Source organism: Macaca mulatta, chromosome 17, assembly GCF_049350105.2.
Source record: "Macaca mulatta isolate MMU2019108-1 chromosome 17, T2T-MMU8v2.0, whole genome shotgun sequence".
Classification (NCBI taxonomy): Eukaryota; Metazoa; Chordata; class Mammalia; order Primates; family Cercopithecidae; genus Macaca; species Macaca mulatta.
In genome coordinates this window covers 28225829-28251333 of record NC_133422.1, presented here as the reverse complement: position 1 = coordinate 28251333, position 25505 = coordinate 28225829, and the positions used below count along the sequence as shown (strand labels likewise).

At 35.2% G+C, this 25505-nt stretch overlaps 1 protein-coding gene across 3 annotated transcripts in view; it reads right to left on the bottom strand.

The window, feature by feature from the left end:
• FNDC3A (fibronectin type III domain containing 3A) overlaps positions 1 to 25505 on the bottom strand; it is a 226171-nt gene that overhangs the window by 178498 nt on the left and 22168 nt on the right. For 2 of the 3 annotated variants that reach the window (XM_015121055.3, XM_028837170.2), the window contains exon 2: positions 17160 to 17297. In XM_015121055.3, coding sequence (XP_014976541.1) covers positions 17160 to 17258 — 99 coding nt within the window. In that variant the 5' untranslated portion in view covers positions 17259 to 17297. Of the gene's footprint in view, positions 1 to 17159; positions 17298 to 19383; positions 19434 to 25505 lie in introns of those variants that run through there. The other variant, XM_077974364.1, reaches the window with a different exon arrangement.

Below are 25505 nucleotides of genomic sequence, written 5' to 3'. Positions count from 1 at the left end.
CCTGGAAAGCAGCTATGCTCACCACTACACCACCAACACTTCTTTATTTCTTGATTTGTCTACTTAAAAGGGCTGGCAATATTGTCGATCTTTTCAAAGAGCCAACTTCTGCTATTTTTGATTTTCTATATTTTTCTGTTCTCTATTTCATTTATTTCTACTCTAAGGTTTACTATTTTCTTCTGCTAGCTCTGGGTTTAGTTTTATCTTCTTTTTACAGCTTTTTAAAGTAAAAGGTTAGATAACTGATTTGAGAGCTTTCTTTTTAAACATGGGCTTTTAAGGGTATACGTATTCCTTTAACCATTACTTTAGCAGTATGCCATGAATTTTAGTATGTTGTATCATTGTTTGCATTCATACCAAAGTATTTTCTAATTTCCTTTGTGATTTATTCTTTGGCCTACTGGCTTTGTAGAAATATATTCTTTAATTTATATATAGTTGTTATTTCCCCAAATTTCTCTGTTATTGATTTCTAATTTCATTTCATTGTGTTTGAAGAAAATACTTTGTATTATTTCTATCTTTTTAAATTTACTGAAGCCTGGGCAACATAGGGAGATCCCATCTCTACTAAAAAAAAACATTTAGCCTGGCATGGTGGAGCACATCTGTGGTCCTAGCTATTTGGGAGGTTAAGGTGGGAGGACCACTTGAGCCCAGGAGGCCAAGGCTGCAGTGGGCCGTGATTATGTCACTGCACTCCAGCCTGGGTGAAAGAGAAACCTTGTCTCAAAAAAAATTCTTCCTATTGAGGCTTGCTAGTTTTATGACCTAGTATATACCCTATAATGGACAATGATCCATGTATACTTGAAAATATTATACATGCTGTTGTTGTTGGGTGGAATGTTCTACAGATGACTATTAGGTTTACAGTGTCATTCATACCTTCCATTTCCTTGTTAATATTCTACCTATTGAAGGCTCCAACTATTATTGTTCAATTGTCTATTTCTCCCATCAATTCTGTCAATCATTATTTCAAATATTTGGGGGCTTGTTAGAGGCAGATTGACCCTTTTATCATTATAAAATATCCTTCTTTGTCTCTAGTAACTTTTCTGACTTAAAGTCAATTATTAGTGTAGTCATTTCATTTATCTTTGGGTTACAAGTTGTCTTACTCTATCTTTTACATTTCAACCTATTTGTGTCTTTGATTTGAAGATTGTCCTGGGCTGGGCATTGTGTGGCTCATGTCTGTAATCTAGCACTTTGGGAAGATGAGGTTGGAGGATCACTTGAAGTCAGGAGTTTGAGACCAGCCTGGGCAACAAGTGAGACTCAGTTTCTACAAGAAATTAAAAAATTAGCTGGGTGTAGTTGGATGCATCTGGTGTCCCAGCTACTTGGGAGGCTGAGGCAGGAGAATCACTTGAGCTCAGGACTACGATGGCACCACTGCACTTCAGCCCGGTGATAGAGCAAGACCCTGTCTCTTAAAAAATAAAAAGAGTGTGTCTTATAGAGTGAACATAGTTAAATCATGAATTTTTTTTTAAAGACAGAGTCTCACTCTGTTGCCCAGGCTAGAGTGCAGGGGCACAATCTCGGCTCACTGCAACCTCTGCCTCCCGGGTTCAAGTGATTCTCCTGCCTCAGCCTCCTGAGTAGCTAGGACTGCAGATGGGTGACACCACACCTGGCTAATTTTTGTTATTTTTAGTAGACGTGGGGTTTCGCCATGTTAGCCAGGCTGGTCTCAAACTCCTGACCTCAGGTGATCCACCAATCTTGACCTTCCAAAGTGCTGGAATTACAGGTGTGAGCATTGCACCTGAGTTTTCATCCATTCTGTCAGTAACTGTCTTTTCACTGTCATGTTTGATCCATTTAGATGCAATGTACTTAATGGTAAGGTAGGATTTGCCTTGTCAGTTTGCTATTGTTCTCTGTTTTATGTATGATAACTTTTTTGTTCCTCAATTCCTCCATTTTTGCCTTTTTTTATGTTAAATATATTCTGATGTTCTATTTTAATTCTCCTGTAGTTTCTTTTATTACATTCTTTTGAGTTATTTTCTTAGTAGATGCCCTGGGGATTATAATTAACCTCCTAACTCATAACAATGTTGATCCAATTAATTCCAATTGTATGTAAAAAACAGTGCTCCTCTAATCTCAGTTCCCTCTCCCATCTTCTGTGCTATAACACTAATTACATTTTTATACCTTATAAGCCAACCAACAGTGTATAAGTATTGCTTTCTGCAAATTACTTTTAAATCAGACAGAAAAAAATTGTTTAAATACATTTATACTGTCTTTTATATTTACTTGGTTATGTTTACTGGTCCTCTTCATTTCTTCGTATCTACTCAACTGTCTTGTGAACATTCCTACTGAATGTAAGGAGACAGTGTTAGAAAAGCATTCACTAACCATTCCTATTGATTAGGTGCTGCCATTTCTGAACTGTTTTATTAGTATCAACTAGATCATTACTTTCCTAGAACCAAGTGTTTTCGAATTTTGAGTTTAAACTCAATGTCCTTTCTTACTCCAAAGTGATGGAGACTGGGGTATCAGAAGATATTGAGTCTAGTCTCAAATCTGCCACTCAGAGTGTAAACTGGTTAACTATGAGCCTTTAGTTTGTCCATCTGTAAAAATGTGAATTGGACTATTTTTTTTCTGTACACACTTTCAGTTGTGAATTTCCAAAATTTCATCATACTCATTCTTTCTCTAAAAAAAAAAAACTATCAGGTTTACCCCCTTTATTTTCTATTTCACAGTTGGTATCCTCTAGACCTACATTACTTTATGTTTGGTGGGGTGGATATATAAGCCAATCAATCCTTTCTCTGCTGTCTCCCTACTCCATTGCATTTAACTATGTAATTAACCAAATAATTTTCCCAAGGATTATTCTCATCTTTCCATTGATCTACTTTTGAAACTTTATTGGTTACCTATATCTTATTACCTCAAATCTAAAACTTAGAATATAACATTCAAAACCTTCCATCGAGACAGGAAGATCACTTGAGCCCAGGAGTTCAAGACCAGCCTGGGCAACATAGTGAGACTCTGTCTGTATAAAAAAAATAACAGAATTAGCTGGGTGTGGTGGCATATGCCTGTAGTTCTAGATACTAAAGAGGCTGAGGTAGGACGATCACTTAAGCTCAGGAGACTGAAGCTGCATTGAGCCATGATCACACCACTGAACTCTGGCCTGGGTGAAGAACAGGACCCTGTCTTAAAAAAAACAGCAAAACAAAACAAAACCTCTTAGCAAGTACCCTGTCTGTAATGCCTAATCACATGTCTTTATTATATTTCAAACACACAGAAAAGTAGACAGTATTGTATCCTTTACTTTCCAGAATCAACTAGAATTATGCTGATGAATTTTCCTCAGATGCTCTTTTGAAAAAGAAATACAATTTTATTACAGATAATTTTTCCGAACTTGGAGTGTATCATTCTCATTTAGTATTCTTCATACATATGCTTATACACATCCATTATTAGTATATACAGATACTTCATGAAATTTTTATATTTATTCATTTATGTCAGTGACATCACATCTTACAAATCCCTTTCTAACCTGCTATTTTACTCAATATTGCATTTTTGAGATTTATCCATAGCACAGATTCATACAATAAAATACTGGTATATAGTATTCTAGTATTCCATTATATAAATCCTCTCAAATCTCCTCCATTTCCCTACTAGTAAACATTTATATTGTTTCCAGTCTATCATTGTCACAAAATGATGCAGAGAATAGTTTTGCACATGTGCCTTATATATATGTATAAGATTTTCTGCAAGTGAAATATTTAGAAGTATATATACATGTTAGATTTGGAGTATGCATTTTTTCAGCTTTATTAAATACTGCTATTATCACTCTCCAAAATGATTGTGCTAGCAGTATTTGATGGATCCTATTGCTCCACAAGCTTTACTATACTGTTAGGTTTCTTAACATCTACAACCTCATAGGTTTTAATTTGCATTTTTCTTCTTTAGAACGTAACTCCAACCTCCTCTCTTCCCCCAAACTTTTAATAAGTCCAATTAATCACCTCAAGATAGGGTATTTCCCAAACAGGCCCTTTGTGGCCAACTTTATGGCTAAGGTTCTTTCCTTCTACAATCAGCACTCATCTGTGTATCAGTTAAGTTTATCAGCTGTTTTACCTGTAAATGCCAGTTTCTGTATTATATAGGTATACAGACTGTTAAGTGGTCAATAACATGTTTGTGGACGCATATAAAACACTGAAATTGATGCTTACTATGCTTACTAAAGAACAGGTATTTTATTCAGACATTCTAAAGGATTACTTTAGACTGTAATAGATTATTCTAAGTCATGCTGAAATCTTGAAAAAAGAAAATACTAAAATATACATCTTTCAAATATATCAAGTATTACCCAGGCAATAGTGATGAGAAAAGCTATCTTTTCTCAAAATATATTTTCTCAAATTGCCACATATTGGTTTATAATGTTATAAACCAGTGTGCATAGGCACATTTATATGCTAACTTATAAATCTTCAGGAACATAAATTATACCAAGTAGTAGTTACCTTAGTAAATACTTACAAAATGGAATTGTATTTCAATTCCAAAAAAGCACTATTTGAAAACTAACCTATTTTAAACCTAATGATTTATGATTTGTCCCACAGCCATGATTCCTCTATCTATCTGTGTGGAGCAAGCGCAAGAAAGCTATTTAGGAGATAATTTAAGACACTGAAGAAATATCAGTAGTGACAACAAAATATTTTTTTTCTAATCACTTTTAGAAGGAGAGAGAAAAATGGGGAAAATATGAACTACTACTACTTAAAAATGATTATTGAAAGGAAAAACAACAGTATAAGTGGGTTGGCTAATTTAGGACTCATTAAAACCAATTATTTTTCAGTTCCTAGAGAAAAAGCTTTCAGCTTTTTCCCATTCAGCATGATATTAGTTGTGGGTTTGTCATACATGGCCTTTATTGCGTTGAGGTACTTTGCTTCCGCACCTAATTTATTGATTTTTTTTTTAATCATGAAGGGATGCTGAATTTATCAAATGCTTTCTCTTCATCTATTGAGAGGTTTTATGGTTTTTTTGTCCTTCATTATGTTGATGTGATGTATCACATTTACTGATTTATGTATGTTGAACCATTTTTACATTCCTGCGATAAATCTCACTTGATCACGGTGTACTACCTTTTTTGATGAATTGTTGGATTCAGTTTGTTATATAGTATTTTGTTGAGGATTTTTGTGTCTATGTCCATCAGGGATATTGGTCTTTAGTTTTCTTTTTCTGTTGTGTCCTTGTTCAGTTTTGTTATCAGGGTTATGTTGGCCTCATGGAATTGGTTAGGAACAGTTCCCTCTGCTTTAACTTTTTGGTATAATTTGATGAAAACTGGTATTAATTCTTCTTTAAAGGTTCCATAGAATTCAGCAGTAAAGTCATCTGGTCCTGGACTTTTATTTCTTGGGAGACTTTATTACTAATTCAATCTCATTACTTGTTATTGGTCTGTTTAGGTTTTCATTCTTCTTGTTCCAATTTTGGTTGGTTGAATGTGTCCAGTAATTTATCGATTTCTTCTAGGTTTTCAAATTTATTGACATATAGTTGTTCACAGCAGTCTCTAATAATCCTTTGTATTTCTGTGGTATCTGTTGTGATGTCTCCTTATAAATTTTTGATTTATTTATCTATTTTTCTTCTTAGCCTAGCTAATGGCTAGTCAATTTTGTTTATCTTTTCAAGAAACTCACTTTTGGTTTTGTTAATCTTTTGTATTTTTATATGAAAGGAGAACATTATCAGTTGAAAAAGCAGAACTCAATTTCTACTTCAACAACTATCTGTACGCTTTTTGACAAAAATCATCTTGCTTTATATTAATCTAATGTAAGGACACATGTAAAAGTGGGAAACATTATCTTTGTTTTTTAGTTGAATGTATTTCCCTATTTATACAGTGCTACTTTCAAGTCATTCTTTATTTCCTCCTTGCTTTATTCCAAACTATATTACTTAAAGTCAACAACTTCTACAGGATTCTCGGGCACAGCAGTTGACTAACTCTTGAGTCACTTAATCAGAGAGTTTGGAATTTAGCTGTAGAATATGTAGAATTTAATAGAACATCAATGCTTTTTTAGACCAAGAATCCATCAAAATTCCAGGACCATTATGTTTCATTTCTTTAAGATGTTTATTTTAGAGTCTGATGATTCTCTTTCGTAACAGTTTTAAAATCATATTATGTATATAAAAATACATATTAGAATAGTATAAAAATGCTACCAAATACTTTAGTTTTGTCATATTAGATTGAATTACATGAAAGTATTTCACTGTCCACTTTTAAAATTAAATAATTTTTCAACGAAACAAAATAATTTGCCCAATTTTTATTTTCTTGGAAATATATATAGTTTAACAACAAACAAATGAAATGGTATTGGTCTCAAGTCATTCAGTAAGAATACAATTTTATTATTTTGTGCCAAATATAAAAACTAAATTCTAGTTTGCATTCTTTGTAACTCTGTTCCTGATATTTTACGAACCTTTTTTCCCTTCACACTAAAAATTTACATCCAATTTGTAAGTCTGATTTTATCATCTCTTAGAACAAGAACCAGTGCAATATTTTATACACAGACAGAACCTGAATATGTGTGAAGTTAATTTTTTTCCAGGACAACCTAGCTGAATCTTTATCATAAATTTTTTTAAATGTGTGCTTACAAATATATGATAATTAAGCAAATTTTCAGATCTGAACCTTGAGCATAAGGCTTTTAATGTCTAAAGAAAAGTTAATGGGTAAGCACTAGAATTTTTCAAAAGTATTTGATTTTCTAATAAAACGTCACAGAAAGTGGCGTGGTGCAGGCGTGTGGGAGAAAAAAACTAATTGAAAGAGGAGAGTAGTTTAATGTTTAAATTCTAGCCTTTCCCAAGTTTCTAAGAATGAGAAATTTAGGAAACCGCTATTTATTTGCCAGGCAAAGCTGCATAGCAGTTAGAAGATGACTAATTTGGGCTATGAAATCTATGACTGCTGGTTTGGATTAGAATTCTGAGGCACAAAATTATTGTCACAAAAGTATAAGCTTTATTTCAACCTCAGTAGTCTCATTCCTAAGGTTTATGTTTACAGCTTAGTGTGTAAGTGATCAGATTTTTAAATGCAAATATTTACAAATTTATAACTTTTTGAACTTAAAAATGTGATCACTTTTTAAAGTTTTTATATTTGATTTTTGGTTATTAAAGTTTTCCTTCTTATTTCCATTTAAACCAAACACAACTTGCATGAAGATAAAGTTTAATCCAAAGTAACATTATGTAAAAGCTAATCTCAGAAACAAACATGTTGAGCTTTGTTTTTAGGTTTGTTTTAGGCAGTGTAAAAAGGGGGAAGCACCTTTACTCCCCTACCCCACTCTGCTTTTTCTGGTTTGTCTTTAGTTTCCGCTGGACAAAATGGTCTGAATGTTTTTGAGACAATTCTCGATCAAGGGTCCAGCAAAGAGCCTGCTATGCGTGAAAGCTTAATATGTATCAACAAAAATGATGAGGGCCCTCAAGTAAGGAAACTTGTTGACCTGTGAAATTCATTGCAAATTTCTGAAGTAAGGATCTGAGTCAGATGAAAAAAAAAATACCTTCTTTTTACAATTGTTCACCCAGCAGGCTTTGAACATAGTTTTATTCTATACATACAGTCATGTGATGAAGAAACTGATTCATTGTACTTGTTGGTAAATAATAAACACTGTTTTCCAAAGTTTAGATACCAATATAAAAATATAAAATGACACTAGAAAAATGCTATATTATATAGAGAATTGGCCCTACTCTGATCAAACTGCATTTTTATTCCATAAAAACTCCATTTTGAATGACATCATTAGGAATGACACAGTGTTAACCTCCAAAAATCCATTCCTTCGTAACAGTAGTAAGAACACAGATGTAAATTGTCAAAACTAACTTTTTTTCAGAACTCTAGAAATTAACCAAAGGCTTGCAACAGTATGTTCAGGGAAAACAGCTAGATCCTGACATGGACAGTGAGCTTTGTGTCATTTTATTTTGCTTTATTTCCTACTCCGTCTACCCAGCTTCACAGAAGCCTTGGAAAAGTCTCAGAATCACAGCAGCAGTAAAAGCCAGCAGACTAGCAGCCACTGGAAGGGACAGAATGGTTTGGAACACCATACAAATCTCATCTCCAAAAGACCTGTCATATTTGACCTGTCTGGCAATTCCCTGGAAACACCCAGTCAGTCCCAGGGCTTGTCTTGATTTGTTCTAACTCAAAGCTCCCTTACTGCAAATAGCTTTCCCCCGGGAAGCATGTCTAAAACAATCAGTGGCAGTTGGTTTAACATCACAGTTGGTTTATGGTGACAATAACAATTGGGAAAACAAGAAGCTAACCAAAAACTTGGAAAGGAAAAGCTGCGGAATAAGATGTTCATATGGGGGCTTTGAAAAGCTCTAGTGTGTTCAAGTTAAGGTGTAGTATTATATAAACCTACTTTCATTTTGGCAGTATAATCATTTTAATACCACTTACATAGGCCTACTCTAGTGGGTGTTATATCAGAAATTACTTTTTTTTTTTTTTTTTTACCATATCAAATGGAAATTCCCTCAGTATTAAAAAACTCATTAATTCCTATGGCTTCACTATCCCAACTATTTTGATAATTTCTGTGTCTTTGGTTCAAATCAGATCTTTTTCCTGAAATTTAATCCATTAATGTACTGTTTTTATAGTGATTAAGACCATGATAAACGACCAGGAATGTTAAAGACTTAGCTTTGAATCCTGGTTTTTGCCTTTCAGAAGCTATGTTACTTAACCTAGTAAGAAGTTAACATCTTTCTGATTCTTAGTTTCTATGAAATGGAAATATTAAAGCCACTTCTAAGAATTGTCATGAAGATTAAATGAAATAATGCATGACTTGCCTCAGTGTCTGAACACATGGTAAGGGCTCAAACAGTAGCTGCTATTATAACCCCCCAGCACTGATGGCAAGTTTGGCCATGTGCCCTGTGTTGGTCAATAAAATGGAATGGAGATCAGCATGTAGTTCACCAGGATACCAGCAACATTCTACATAAGGGCTGGGTCTCAGGTGAAGATTATGTGGCGCACAGCCACAGCAAACCTGTGAAGGACATGCTGTATGAGCAATAAACCTTTTGGTAAACTACGGAGATTAAGAGGCTGTTTGTTACCATAAAATAATCTTGCCTTTTCTGACTGATAAGACTTAACTTAGTACATGGTCTTGCTATCCATTCACATTTTCAAAGAAAAGCCTGGGGAAATTTTTATCCTCTCTCTTAGTTTTGTTCTATGACTTGTTCACCAATTTTACCTCCTTAATATTTCTCAAATCGTGTATCATTAATATGACCTTAATTCACGTTTTTTTTTGTTATTACAATATTTTCTTTCCCTAGCTTCACTCTCCTTAAACATTTTATTCTGCATTAATAACGTCAATAAATTTTATTTTAAATGCATCAAATGCCTGATCATAACTGCTTAAATAGTTCTTATTAAATTTATTTAAAAACTCATTTTTTCTTAATCATTTTAATACCACTTATGTAACAAATATACACAGATTACCTCAGTATTACAAAAATGTACTTCCAAACTTAAGATGAAGTATTCATAGTATGCATCTGATGTGCTTCTTCATTTCTGTACTTCAGTCAAAGAAACTTAGGCTCAGAAGATTTCACTGAACAAGTTATACCAAATAAGAAACAATTTTAAACAAATACAAATTTAACCAAAGAATAAGAAACAAAAGGGTAAACTCCACAGTTTAGTTCATGAAGTTAGCACATCTTTGACACCAACTCAGGATATTAGGGAAAAGCCCATTACAGCACAATCTCACTCATGAACACAGACTAAAAATAAAATCCAAGAAAAAATATTGGCATACCCCAATCCAGCAATACATTAAAATAACAATGTATCACAATGAAGTTAGGTTTAACCAGAAATACAGTATCAGTTAAACATTCAAAAATTAATGTAAATTATGACATCAAAATTTGAAGGAAAAATATATCATTATCTTAGAAATGTAGAAAATACGAGACTGGGTCTCACTCTGTTGCCCAGACTGGAGCACAGTGGCATAATCACAGCTTACTGCGGACTCAACCTCCCAGGTTCAAGTGATCCTCCCATCTCAGCCTCCTGAGTAGCTGGTACTACAGGTGTGTGCTACCACACCTGGCTAATTATATTTTTAGTATAAATGAAGTCTTACTGTGTTGCACAGGCTGGTCTCCAACTCCTATGTTCAAGCAATCTGCCCGCCTCAGCCTCGTAAAATGCTGGGATTACTGGTGTCAGCCACTGCACCTGGCTTACCCTTTTAGATCTTATAAAGAATATATATAAAAATGTATAATAAACATCATGCTTAATAATATGCTGAAAATATTCTCTTTGAGACTAAGAACAAGTCTCATAATGAGTAAGAGTATAGCGAGGTTGCTGGACATTGAAGCAATATACAAAAATAAACGGTATTTCTAACTCACTGGGAACAGAAAATGATACACACACACAAACACACACATACAAAAAATTTACAATAGCATATAAAAACGCAAGTGCCCAGGAATAAATTTAACAAAAGATATTAAAGACCTTTATGGGAAAAACTATAAAACTTCATTGTGACATTAAAAACCTAAATAAATGGATGAATACACCAACTTCAACAACTGGAAAATTCAATATTGTAAAGATGCCAATTCTTCCCTCAATCAATCTATAGATTCAAGGTAATCTAAATCAAACTCAGCAGTGTGTATGTGTGCATGTGTGTGTGTACTGATAAGCTAATTCTAAAATTTATATGTAAATATAAAGGCTCAAGAATACCAAGACCTTCTCAAAGAATAAGGTGGGATGGTTTGCTTACCAGATACGAAGACTTGGCGTATTCTTGGCACAGAGATAATAAAACAGATCAATGAAAGAGAATTAAAAATCCATATATAACCCTACAAATATGTGAGATATGTGATCATCTCTGTAACAATGTATCATAGATACATGACAAAAGTACCATTGTGGAGCAACAGGAAAAGTCTTTTCAATAAACAGTGCTGAAATAATTGAGTATACACATATATGGAAAAATAGTCAAACTGGACCTATGCTTCATACAGTTCACAAAAATCAACTCCAGTGGATTTTAGAATAAAAAGTTCAAGGCAAAAGTATAGTTTTTAGAATATATTTTTAGAAATAGTTTCATTACCTCAGTACAGGGAATTCCTGTTCAAAAATACCTTAAACATTTTTTTTGAGACAAGGTCTTGCTCTGTTGCCCCCGCCAGAGTACAGTGGCATAATCATGGCACGCTGTAGCCTCGACCTCCTGGGCTTAAGTGATTCTACCACTTCAGCCTCCTCAGTAGCTGGGACTATAGGTATATACTACTGCACTCAGCTAAATTTTAAATTTTTTTATAGAGAGAGAAGAAACACAACACTAACTCTAGAAGAAAAGAATTGGTAAATCTGACCACATTAAAATTAAAGACTATCCATCAGAAGACACCAAAGAGGCCAGCTGCCGGTGGCTCACGCATGTAATCCCAGCACTCTGGAGGACCGAGGCGGGTGGATCACTTGAGGTCAGGAGTTTGAGATCAGCTTGGCCAACAAGAGATGGTGAAACCCCATCTCTACTAAAAATACAAAAATTAGCCTGGTGTGGTGGCACACGCATGTGATCTCAGCTACTTGGGAGGCTTGGGCAGGAGAATCGCTTGAACCTGGGAGGCAGAGGTTGCAGTGAGCCGAGATCACGCCACTGTACTCCAGCCTGGGTGACAGAGTGAGACCCTGTCTCAAAAAAAGAAAAGAAAAAAGATATCAAAGAGAGTGAAAAGACAACCAGAACAGGAGAAAAAGAGAGAATATTCACTACACTTATGACTAACTAAGAACTTGCGGCCAGAATATATATTAACAGTTTGATAAATCAAAGACAAAAAGCATTGTTCAAAATAATCCCAAACTAGAAACCCCCTAAGATGGTCATCAAGAAGAGAAAAGACAAATGAATATATTTACTTATATTCACACATAATAGAATCTTACACAGCAAACTAAAAAGAACAAATTTCAACAACAGTAAGGAGGAATCTTTAAAACAATATTGAATAAGACCAGCAAGTCACAAAAGAATAAAGTTTAATTTATGTAAATATCAAGAATTGGCAAAACTACACTATTGTTGTATAGTGAAGTGTATACAGATAAAACTATAAAGAAAAGTCAGTAAGCAATTATCATAAAAATCAGGGTAGTGGTAACCTTGAAGGAGAGAGGGTGTTATGATGTGGAAGAAACACATAAGCAATTTCTAAGGTATTGGCAGTATTATATCTCTTAGCTTGGCTTGTAGTTACAAGATTTATGCCTTATAATCATATGCTATATTTCATGCTTATTTTATGTACTTTTCTATAAATATACGTTATACTTCATGATTTAAAACAGGTTTTAAAAAGCTGAGGGCATGTTCTGTGTTTTCTTAGATTCTTTATTTGTCCATTGGCATCCATTAATCACAGGGCCAATTATATTAACCCTATTTTCTTATTTTCTGTATTCCTGATGTTCTGGCACCTGTGGCCTCACTTGCTGGGGAGAGATGGCCCCTCGCAGGGATAGCCAATTCTTATAGATAACAAAAGGCTTGGCCAGGGGCATACTTCTTATATGCAAACCATCCAATCCCAAGTCTATAGCACCAACCACCTTATCTAACTTTTACACACCAAGCCAATATTTACTCTACCCCAAATCATCCTGGGCCAGGTACCGGGCTACCAGGAATCACCCTTACAGCCCAAAGACAGTCAGAATTATTAAAACTAGCCAATCCAACACTATTTATTTCGCCTTGCCTTTCCTGTGAAAACCCCAACAAAAGGTTTAGTCCAGGATTTCTCCTCACGCCTTCTTCTGCCTCCTGATGAAAACGTGCTGCTTCTCACTTTGGCCCTGCCTGTATGAGATGATACACCCCCTTCTTGGGAAATTTAAGTAATAAAAATCTTCTTTCAATGGCATTAGCCTCTGTGTGCCATCTCTTAAGTTACTTCTGTAAATTAAAATCCCATGGGTACAAATGAGACGGGAAGTTATAAAAATAATTTTTAAAAATTAATGCAATGGAGAAGGTATAATAAAGTATAATAGTCGGGCATGATGGCTCAAGCCTGTAATCCCAGCACTTTGGGAGGCCGAGACAGGCAGATCACGATGTCAGAAGATCGAGACCATCCTGGCTAACACAGTGAAACCCTGTTTCTACTAAAAAATACAAAAAACTAGCCGGGTGAGGTGGCGGACGCCTGTAGTCCCAGCTACTCGCAAGGCTGAGGCAGGAGAATGGTATAAACCCGGGAGGTGGAGCTTGCAGTGAGCTGAGATCCGGCCACTGCACTCCAGCCTGGGCGACAGAGCAAGACTCCGTCTCAAAAAAAAAAAAACAAGTATAATAAGCAGGCTAAATTTTTAAAGCTCTTAACTAAAACTTTAAATGCATTCAATCCTTTTGGAAGGTAAGTAAGTAGAAATTAAGAGAAGATACATTAGTAAACTGATAAACCACACAAGAAACTAAAACATCTGAAATTTTCTTTAGATGGTGGCAATAGAGAATAGAACTGAGCATTCCACTTGCGCTTGAAGCTCATGTTCTATAAAACTGGTCTGGAGGTTCTAACAGGGCACACACATTCATACAGGCTTTCCTTCTGCTATCAGGAAAAGATATCTCAAGTCAATCATGTAACAAAGAATGTACAATGGTAGAGCCACCTTAGAAGACAGCTTCATAGTTTCTTACAAAGCTAAACACAGTCCTACCACACAATCCAGCAATCACGCTCCTAGGTATTTATCTACATGAATTAAAACTTATGTACACCCAAAAATCTGCACATGAATGTTTAAAGCAGATTTATTTATGACAGCCTAAAGCTGGAAGTGACCAAGATGTCCTTCAACAGGCGAGTGAATAAACAACTGGTCCATCTATACAATGAAGTATTATTCAATAATGAAAAAGAAATGAGCTATTAAGCCAAGGAAAGAAATTATCTACACCATACTGCTAAGTGGGAGAAGCCAGTCTGAAAGGGCTACATACTGTATTGCATTCTTAAAAACATAAAACTATAGAGAGAAAGTAAAAAGATCAGTAGTTGCTAAGGATTTGGGGGGAGTAAAGGAAGAATGAAAAGGTGAAGCACGGGATTTTTAGGGCAGTGAAACTATTCTGTATGATACTGTAATGATACATAACATTACCCACTTGTTAAGATCTGAAGAACTGCTGTACAACACCAAGAGTGAACCCTATGGACCTTATTTAATAATAATGCATCAATACTGGTTCATTAGTTGTAACGAATATATCTCACTAACACAAGATGTTAATAAATGAGGTAACTGGAGAAGAGGTGGTATATGAGAACTTTGTACTGTCTGCTCAATTTTTCTTATAAGCCTAAAACTGCTCTAAAAATAAAGTCTATTATAATAATGAAAAAGGGAGGCAGATTCCATAATCACAAAAAAGGTTCATAAGCTGCTTGTCAAAATGAATAATAAATGCCTATTACAGTCTCCCTAAAGGCAACAGAGATTCCCTCTAGTATAATCATAAGCCAAAAGACCCACTGTGTGTAACATGATACAGTAGAAAATATGTTTACTGTATTAAACCAGAAAATATTAATGAGGAGACAGATAATAGCTAACTACAAAAAAGTTAATTTGATCCCAAGAGTAGAAGAGAAATCATTCCATACAGCATAATATTCTGAAGAAAAGTCAAGACAAGGGACAAAATATGTCATCTTGAATTTTTAACATCATGCTTGTGCATGACACTTTCATCTGTCAGGAACAGTCTTTTAGTCTGTGGATAAACAGGCATCAACTAAGTTGTGTCATATCTCCATAGGTAAGTTATAACTTGGCATATCAATAAGTTCTTGTGTTAAGACAAAGAAATGTCTGCTGTCAAGTTTATTGCCCTCCCACCTCTCATTATTATCTACTTGGTATATAGTCCCTTACATTCTACCATAGCCATTGGTTCACTCTTTACACTTCATATGCATCCTTCGTAACTATCTCCACGTTTTCTGATCCACTGCTTATTATAATTATCTCTATTTATTTAAATCCTGACTGGGATATCTAAAGTTTCTTCAGTCTTTTAAACATTTATTGAGTGCTTTATTTAGGATTCAGCAAACATTTACTGAGCTCCTTCAGGCTCATTTCACCCACATAGCTATAACTACTTTAAGATATTATTACCTCAATTTTCTAGAGAAGTAAACATACTCAGAGAAGTTAAGTAACTTGTCTTTGGCAACCAAAATCAAATCCAAATCTATCATGCCACTCCAGTGTTTTCTTCCACTCGTGTTTAGCTCTCTCCCTACTGAACTACATGCAACCTGCTAGTTAGAATTCAAGGCTTTACTATACACTTCCTGAAATCTGTTTGTTTGTTTTTAAACTCTACCAAAAAACCTGTCCCTAGATCTTCTAACTCCACCTGCTCCTTTAAATCTTGCTAGTAGGTTCTTCTATTCCCAGATCCTTTCTCTATAGCCATCTACACCATTACTGTTACGTGATAGCCATGGTGCCTTCAAGATTTCAAAAAAATTCTGCTCACCAAATTTCCTTCTGGGGGAAGGAGAGAAAAGTCTTGGGATGACATCACGGAGTTATTTCAGCCTGCTGTGTTCCCCTTAACAGAATATACAACTATAGCAACTATATCAATGTACCGTAATTAACTGCTTAATAGATTCTTTTACACATTAGATTATCAACAACTTGAAACTAGCGACTGGCCTGAGGCAACAAATGATAACTGAAGACACTTGGACAACCTCATAAAGTAAATGAATACCTGCCACATCTACTATTTTTGTGAGCAGAAAATCTTAACAGACTTAAATTTGACCATGAAAAGCAAGTTCGTGGAATGAAATTGCTGGGATCAGAGCATGTACAACAATTAAAACCAGGACACAACACTTTTTGCCATGTTTACACAGAACAGAAAAATTCAGAATCCAAGCCAATTGCTATTAATTTTTCAATAATAGCCCTTCATCTTGTAAGCAAATCATAATTACCTACTATAGATACTAAGTTTATAAAGAAAATCTGACTTTCTTTTTTTTAAAGTTTCCCAGGGAGGCAGTATGAGTAACAAGAGCATAAGCTTTGTGTGATGCTGAACAAGTTATTTAAGCCTTTCTGAAACTCATTTTGCTTCAGCTGCAAAATACGGGCAGGTGTTCCTACCTCATAGAATTGTTGAAAGAATTAAATGAGATCATAAAGCTCTTAGCACAATGTTTATTACATAATGGGCACCTAAACTGTTCCTTCTCTTCCTCATTATCATTTATTATGTTCTTAGTGTTTGTTTCCTCACCTACTGTTAAAATACCTACCATATAAGATAGTTGTGAGAATGAAGCACATTGCCTGGCACATAATAAGTACTTGGGAAAGCTTATTATTCCTATCCCTTTTAGGATTACTGTGGGAATAGTGAAATCAGTGCAACCACATTTTAAATAAAGACCTGAGCTGGGGAAAAAAATCTATCAGCTTTTCAGGAATCGTGTATTTACTTTTGGAAGGGAGAGGAGAATGGGAAGGAAAAGACAACGTTTTATTACTACGTAGTAGGCAAAAATCATAATTTCATAATGATTTGAAATGATTTATAATAATCATTAAGGTACAAGGCTAAACTCAGGGACTAGCACACTATTTGTCTAAAGGAAAACAAAAACAACTTGAATGGCAACTAAATATACACATAAGAAATCTGACCATTAATTCACAAGACATTTTAGAAGAGACTTCAAAAACAGTCTCATTATTTTTATCATCTTATAAAACTGAACAACATTTTGAACTGGGAATTTAAAACACGAAATAACAGGAACTCACTAGTGTGATTTGTTTTAAATTTTGCATAAATATATGTGTATTCAACATAAAGAAATAAATATTTCAGTTTTCTTACCTGTTGTGTTCCATCTGCACTTACAATAGGGGCAGACAAAAGAGAAATATCACTACTTAAGATCTGAGTTGTATCCAGTAGTGGTGGATGCTCTGCCATTATCAATAAGACATTAATACACTGAATAACGCTCCAACTCTGAAAAACAAACATATATAGTCATTTGTAAGTACATCCTTAAAATATAGTAAAACATTGTACATTCAAGATGTTTCATTTTTTAACCTAAAAAGATATTCTTGTCAAAAGAAATTCTAGAATACTCTGTTGACTACTTTTTTTTCCAATCAATAAGCCATTTAAGGAAATACATTTCTTACAATTCAAATTACTTTGTTTGTCAAAGTAGTCAGTAAGTTTATATATTAAGGAGAATATCAGCAGGCTCTATTTAAATTCTATGTCTGTCTCTCCACCCCTTCCATCTCTATATAATATTTTATTTAATTTAACCACCACTACTTTACCTAAACACTGGGATAGGCACTAAAATACAGTGATTCAGTGAGGCAACTGTCACTAGTTTTTTCTATGGGCAGACAAGGTAATTATGAAGACTCAATGCCCCTCATCACCCTATCTGTCTCTAGAAACAACACAAGAATAATAATGATTTTTCACTGATTCCTCAGACAAAACCCAATGGTAGAAAAATCTGCTCAGGATTACTGAAGAACCTTCAAGTTTGAAGTTTCAAGCTCTTATATTATTTATTTTGGTTGTATTAGTCTTTTCTAAGTGATATCTATTTACAATAAATCAATAATTTCAATGAAAAAACAAATACATTTAGAAATCTTTAACTGTACAGACAGTATCACATACAAAAATAAAAGTAAAAGATAAGGTAAGCAATATTAGTCTATCATAGACAAAGTTAACTAATAAAACATCAGCAAATTACATTTCAAGATGAGCAAATTGAGTATAATAATAAATACACTGAATCTATATTGAAAATTTAAATAAACATTTTGGAATGTTTACAGCATTCTACAATTCAGTAGTGTCAAGAGGGTTAACTTTTATAAGAGATTAAATTCATGTTATTTATTTAAAATCTTGACTCTGCTGAATCTCACAAGTTGATTCAGCTTGAAAATAATTTTTCATGTAGATATACAACAACTAATATAATGTTTTAAAAATTATTCAGTATAGGTATCTACTTGAAGGTTTCGTAATTAATACCACAATAATATAAAATGTGTCATTTTATATTATTTAACTGTCTCATGAAAATGCATATTCTTTAAACATGTTTATATATAAACTAATGCAAATCTAACTTCTGGCATAACCTGTACTGCTATATTACTTAAAGTTCAATAAAATCACTAAGTACTTTAAATCTTGTCTAATAAAGTGGCTCTGTGGAATATACAAAGAATTATGAGAAACAATAAATGTATTATTTCTCCCACTTGCATATCACAACAGTTAGTGTAAGAAACATTTCCAAGAAGCTAATTTGGGATTAACAAGAGAGATTTTGTAGGCAATTCGATTTTCTTAATAAATTTTAAAAAATAAAAACCACTGAGCCATTTAAATTTTGTCATTTTATTCTATTTGCAATATTCTATACACTATGTTCAGCTAAAACTGCAAGCCGCCATTATTATTTTAATTTTAGAATGTAACAATGAAGATATAACCACAGTTTTGTTTCAAGAGATGGACTGGTAGTTTTACAAATAGAAATACAGATTTTCTTTTGAATCTTCAAGTTAATTCCAATACTAGTGCTATTAGAGATTGGGTATAGAGCCACATGTTATATTTCAATATTTACCATTCCATTTAAGTCATTACCTTTTTAAAATTTTCAACACATTGGTCAATTTGCAGAAGGTATTATCTTTCATTTTAGTCTTTTTAAAACTAGGACACACTAAAGTTTCATTTATAAATTGGTTTATTGTATGGCCATATCTATCACACGCAAAGTAGTTGGTTTTATTTAAACTTGCAAATTCAAAACTTTTACCCTGCAACTCAAATGCTGGCATTTAGAAACCAGACATTCCTTTCATTCCTTCTGTAGAGAATACTGTCAGTTTCTTCCTTCAATAAATTACTTCTAATTTTGTTACTACTCACTTTCTACATTCTAGTCTTATCTTGTGACCTCAAACAGCCTCTTAGTTTTAGTTATACACTTATTTTTATTTTTTATAATGTAAAATTTGATATATTTTTAAAAAGAATAGAAATAACTTACAGCATGTGTTAACGTCCACGGAGTAAATACTTCCCTGCCACAGCCCACTTCAAACTACCAATGATTTTAAATTGACCTGCAAATTCCTGAATTTTAACAACCAACTTTTGTACACAAGTTAAGATAGCTCCAGCATATCACTGTTGATATGTCAACATTTATTTATGTAGCAATAATGTGAAATATTAATGTTTGGATCAGTGTTGCATGTGGAATCTTGCAAAATACATAAATAAACATTTGCAGACTCCGGGTGAAAAAAACCTGGATATCTTTGTACTATTCTTGCAACTTTTTTTTTTTTTTGGTAGATCTAATATTTTAATTAGTGTCAAATTAAACAATGTTGTTTTAAATGTAAGAGAGGTTGCAGATCTGAACATACAAGGTTTAACCAAAGAAAAGGTCCTAAAAGATAATGCAGAAGAATATCTTCATAACCTTGGGACAGAGAAAGATTTCTTAAACAGGATATAAAATACATTTCTTAAAACATAAAGAAAAAACAATATATTGGATTTATTTAGAATTAACTGTAATTTCTTTTAAAAAGCTTTAAGAGAATGAAAAGGTAAGTCACAAACTGAAAAAAGATATTTACAACATATACAACTAATAAAGAGCATACATTTTGAATATATACCAGTCTCCTGCAAATTGATTTTTAAAAAAAGATAGAAAAATAATAAGAGACTTGAATCTACTCTCCACAAAAGCAGAAATGTGGCTGGGTGCAGTGGTTCATGTCTGTAATCCCAGGACTTTGGGATGCTGAGGTAGGCAGATCACTTGAGGTCAGGAGATCAAGACCAGCATGGCCAACATGGTGAAACCCTGTCTCTACTAAACATAAAAAACTTAACTGAGTGTGGTGGCAGGTGCCTGTAATTCCAGCTACTCGGGAGGCTGAGGCAGGAGAATCACTTGAACCTGGGAGGTAGAGGTTGCAGTGAGCCGAGATCATGCCACTGCACTCCAGCCTGGGCAACAAAGCGAGACCCTGTCTCAAAAATAAAAAAAGTGGAAATGCAAGAGGCCAATAAAATGAAATGAAAAAGACTATCAAGTGATAATGAGGTTATGGAGGCAAACTCATATGGAACAGAAATGAAAATTCGTAAAATCACTTAGGAAAAGTTTGACATTATCTACCAAGGTTGAACATATTCATCCTCTATGACCCAGGTATGATCCAGCTATTAGATTCCTGGTAGATAACAAGAAGGCTCATAGGAGCCATTACTTGTTAATAGTTCTAAATGTCCTTTGTAAATAAACTGTGGCTGTTTCATTCAATGGACTATATGCAGCAATGAAAATTAATGAACTAGTGATACAGGAAACAACATGGATAAATCTCACAAACACAATATTCATGAAAAACACACAGAAGAATACAGGCTGCACAATTTTATTTACAGGAGGTTGAAAAACAGAAAAAACCAATTTATGGTGTTAAGAGTCAGGACAGCGGTTGCCTTTGACAAGGAAGAAAGGGTGGGAACACCGGCAAGGCATGAAGGCAGTTCCTTGGGTGATGGTACTATACTATGTCTGGACCTGGGGGGCTGCTATGTGATGATTACCATTAAGTTATTCACTAAGCTGTATACTGATCATATATGCACTTCTTTATGTATATTATCCTTCAAAAAATTATTTTTAAAGGTTAAAGTTACCACATGATCATCTCAATTGATGTAGAAAAAGCATCTGACAAATTCAACACCTTTTCATAATAAAAAACACTCAATAAACTAATAGTAGAAGAAATATACCTCAACATAATAAAGGCCACATATGAAAAACCTACAGGAAAGATCACACTCAATGATGGAAGACTGGAAGTTTTTCCTTTAAGATAGGAAAAGGCAAGGATGCTCACTTTTGCTATTTCTATTCAACACAGTACTGGAAGTTCTACCCAGGGCAACTGAGCAAGAAAAAGAAATAAAAGGCATCTAAACTGGACAGGAAGAAATAAAATTACCTCTATTCACAGATAATATAATCTTACAGGCAGAAAACCCTAAAGATTACACACAAACTGTTAGAACTAATAAGTGAATTCAGCAAAGTTGCAGAATACAAAATCAACACATAAAAATCCATTGTTTGTATATATAACAATGAAAGTTTGAAAAAGAAATTTAAAAAATTCCATTTACAATAGCAACCAAAAGAATAAAATACTCAGGAATAAACCTAATCAAGGAGGTGAAAGCCATACACTGAAAACTACAAAACACTGCTGAAAGAAATTAAAAACACAAATGCAGAAAACACCCCATGTTCACAAAGTGAAAGATTTCATATTGTTAAGATGTCCATACTATCCAAAGCAATCTGCAGATTCAATGCAATCCCTATCAAAATCCCAATAGCTTATTTTGCAGGAAAAGAAAAGTCCATTCTAAAATTCTAGTATCTCAGGGGATCCCAAATAGCCAAAACAATTTTGAAAGAAAACAAGCTTGAAGGACTCACACTTCCTGATTTCAAAACATATTACAAAGCCATAGGAATCAAAACAGTGTGGTACTGGCATAAAGGAAGACAATAGACTAGTGAAATAGAATAGAGAGCCTAGAAATAAATCCTTAGCATATATGACCAAATAATCTTCAACAAGGGTGCCAAGATCATTCAATGAGGAAAGGACAGTCTCTTCAACAAATGATGTATGAAAAACTGGATAGCTGGCCGGGCGTGGTGGCTCAAGCCTGTAATCCCAGCACTTTGGGAGGCCGAGACGGGCGGATCACGAGGTCAGGAGATCGAGACCATCCTGGGTAACACAGTGAAACCCCGTCTCTACTAAAAATACAAAAACTTAGCCGGGCGAGGTGGCAGGCGCCTGTAGTCCCAGCTACTCGGGAGGCTGAGGCAGGAGAATGGCGTGAACCCGGGAGGCGGAGCTTGCAGTGAGCTGAGATCCGGCCACTGCACTCCAGCCTGGGTGACAGAGCGAGACTCCGTCTCAAAAAAAAAAGAAAAACTGGATAGCCACATGCAAAAGAATGAATTTGGATTATATTACACTATATACAAAAATTAACTCAAAATGGATTAAAGATCCAAATGTAAGAACCAAACTGTAGAACTTCTAGAAGAAAACACAGGGAAAAGCTTCATGACTTTGGATTTGGCAACTGTTTCTTGGATATGACAGCAAAAGCGCACGTAACAAAGGCAAAAATAGACAAATAGGACTTAAACTTAGAAACTTTTGTGCATCAGAAGACACAATCAACTTTTGTGCATCAGAAGACACAATCAACAGAGTAAAGAGGTATTCTATTGGAATGGGAGAAAACATTTACAAACTGTGTTAACTTGGTCTGCTACTAAAAAAAACACACACACACACAGAGTATGTAACTGAAACAACAGACATTTATTGGTCACACTTGTGGAGGTTGGGAAGTTTAAGATCTAGGTGCTGGCAGATTTGGTTCTTGGTAAGGATCCTCTTCCTGGCTTTCAGATGGCTATCTTCTTGCTGTTGCCTCACATGAGGGAGAGAGGACACTCTTGTGTCTCACTCTTCTTATATAAGAACACTAATCACATCATGGGAGCTTCACCCTCATGAACTCATCTAAGCCTAACTATTTTCAGTAATTACCTCCCCAAATCTCCACCTCTTAATACTATCATTTTGGGGGTTAGGGGTTCAACATATGAATTCTGGAGAGACACTAATATTCAGTCTATAATATTCGGTCCCTGACCTTCCAAAATTCATGTCATTTTCATTCTATCCCAACAGCCCCCAAAGTCTTAACTCACTGAAGTATCAACTCTAAAGTCCAAAGTCTCATCTAAGTATCACCTAAATCAGATATGGGTGAAGGTAGAGGTACAATTCATCCTAAGGCAAAATTCCTTTCCAGCTTTTGTGAAACCAGATATGTTACGTATTTGCAAAAGACAATGGTGGGGCAGGCACAGCACAGACATTCCCGCTCCAAAAGGGAGAAATCAGAAGAAAGAAAGGGGTGACATGTCCCAAGCAAGTCCAGAACCTACCAAGGCAAATACCGTTAGATCTTAAGGCTTGAGAATCATCATCTTTGATTCAATGCTCTGCTTTCCATACCCACTGGAGTAACGATCCTGCCTTTCAGACACTGAAATGGCATCATCACTCCCATGGCTCAGTGAGGTGACCTGTCCCTTCTGCTTGGTGGGGCCCTGACCATGCAGTACCTCTCACAGGGACCTTCCCATGAGGCTCTGCTGCGGGGCAGTCCTGCCCTTTAAAGCTGAGGTGGAAGGAGCCTCGCCCTATGGGCCCATGCACTTTGGATCTGTAGTGGGAGTAGCAGCCCTGATGACTCTGAATTGCCTTTGGAGTCCTTCTCCCTTTTCTGAAATGATCATGCATGTTTACAGCCTTCCTTCATTCTATCCCATGTTCTCTATTTCCTTTAATCTCAGCTGGCAGTGTTTCTAATATAATTCCATCTCTATTCCTGGCTTCAGTTGAGATGGCTGATTAGGTCCATGGTTTACACCCACACTAATCTCCTTAGCAAATGGTCAGCCAGCCACACCTTTGATGTTCTCTTCCAACCGTTCTTTCTCATTTCTGTAATACGGATATGCTGAGAATTTTCCAAATCTTTAAGTTCTGGTGCCTTATTGCTTAATAATTCTTTATTCAATTCATTTCTCTTTTTTTTTTTTTTTTTTTTTTTTTTGAGACGGAGTCTCGCTGTGTCGCCCAGGCTAGAGTGCAGTGGCCGGATCTCAGCTCACTGCAAGCTCCGCCTCCCGGGTTTATGCCATTCTCCTGCCTCAGCCTCTCGAGTAGCTGGGACTACAGGCGCCCGCCACCTCGCCCGGCTAGTTTTTTGTATTTTTTAGTAGAGACGGGGTTTCACCGTGTTAGCCAGGATGGTCTCGATCTCCTGACCTCGTGATCTGCCCGCCTCGGCCTCCCAAAGTGCTGGGATTACAGGCTTGAGCCACCGCGCCCGGCCCTCATTTCTCTCTTTTTACATTTTACTATAGGTTGACTATCCCTTATCCAAAATGCTTGGGACCAAACTCATAATGAAATATCTTAGGGATGAAACTCAAGTCTAAACATGAAATTCATTTTATGTTTTATATACATTCTACATAGACAGAAGGTAATTTTACATAATATTTTAAATAATTTTGTGCATGAAACAAAGCTTTGACTATTTTAACTGCAACCCATCACATGATGTAATTTTCCACTTGTGGCATCATGTCAAAGCTCAGAAAGTTTCAGATTTTTGATATTTCGGATTTTTAAATTAGGGATGCTCAACCTGAATAAGCAGTGAAGAGGAATCAAATTGCTCCTTCAACACTTGGCTTAGAAATCTCTTTACCTAAATACCCAATTTAATAGTTCACAAGTTCTGCCTTCTAGAAAACACTGGAACATAAACACAATTCAGTCAAATCTATTACAAGGATCGCCTTTTCTCCATTGTCCAAAACATGCTCCTCATTTCCATCCAAGACCTCATCAGAATGGCCTATCATCCATGTTTCAAACAACATTCTGTTCATGATTATTTGTGTCCTCTTTGAAGATGGAGGCTTTCTCTCCAGCTCTCCTCTTTTCTCTATGAGCCCTCACTGGAATTGCCCCTAGCAGTCTGGTTGCAGCAATCTCGGCTTTTTTTTTTTTTTTTTTTTTTTTTTCATGGACACACATCAAAACCTTTCCAGCCTCTACCCATTATACAGTTCCAAAGCTACTTCCACATTTTTAGGTATCTGTTATAGCAATCCCCTATGTGTTAGTACCAATTACTGTCTTAATCAACTTAGGCTACCATAGTAAAATAACAGTTTGGGTGCTTTAAACAACAGACATAATTTTTAACAGTTATGGAGGCGAAGATGTCCAAGATCAGGGTGCTAGCATGGTTGGCTTTTGGTAAGAGCCCTCTTTCTGGCTCTCAGATGGCTACCTTCTCTTTTGTCCTCAAGGCAGAGAGCACGCGAGCTCAGATCTCTTCTTCGTCTTATAAGGACACTAATCTGATCATGGGGATCCCATGCTCATGACCTCATCTAAGCCAAATTATCTCCAAAGGCCCCACCTCCACATACTGTCACATTGGTGGTTAGGG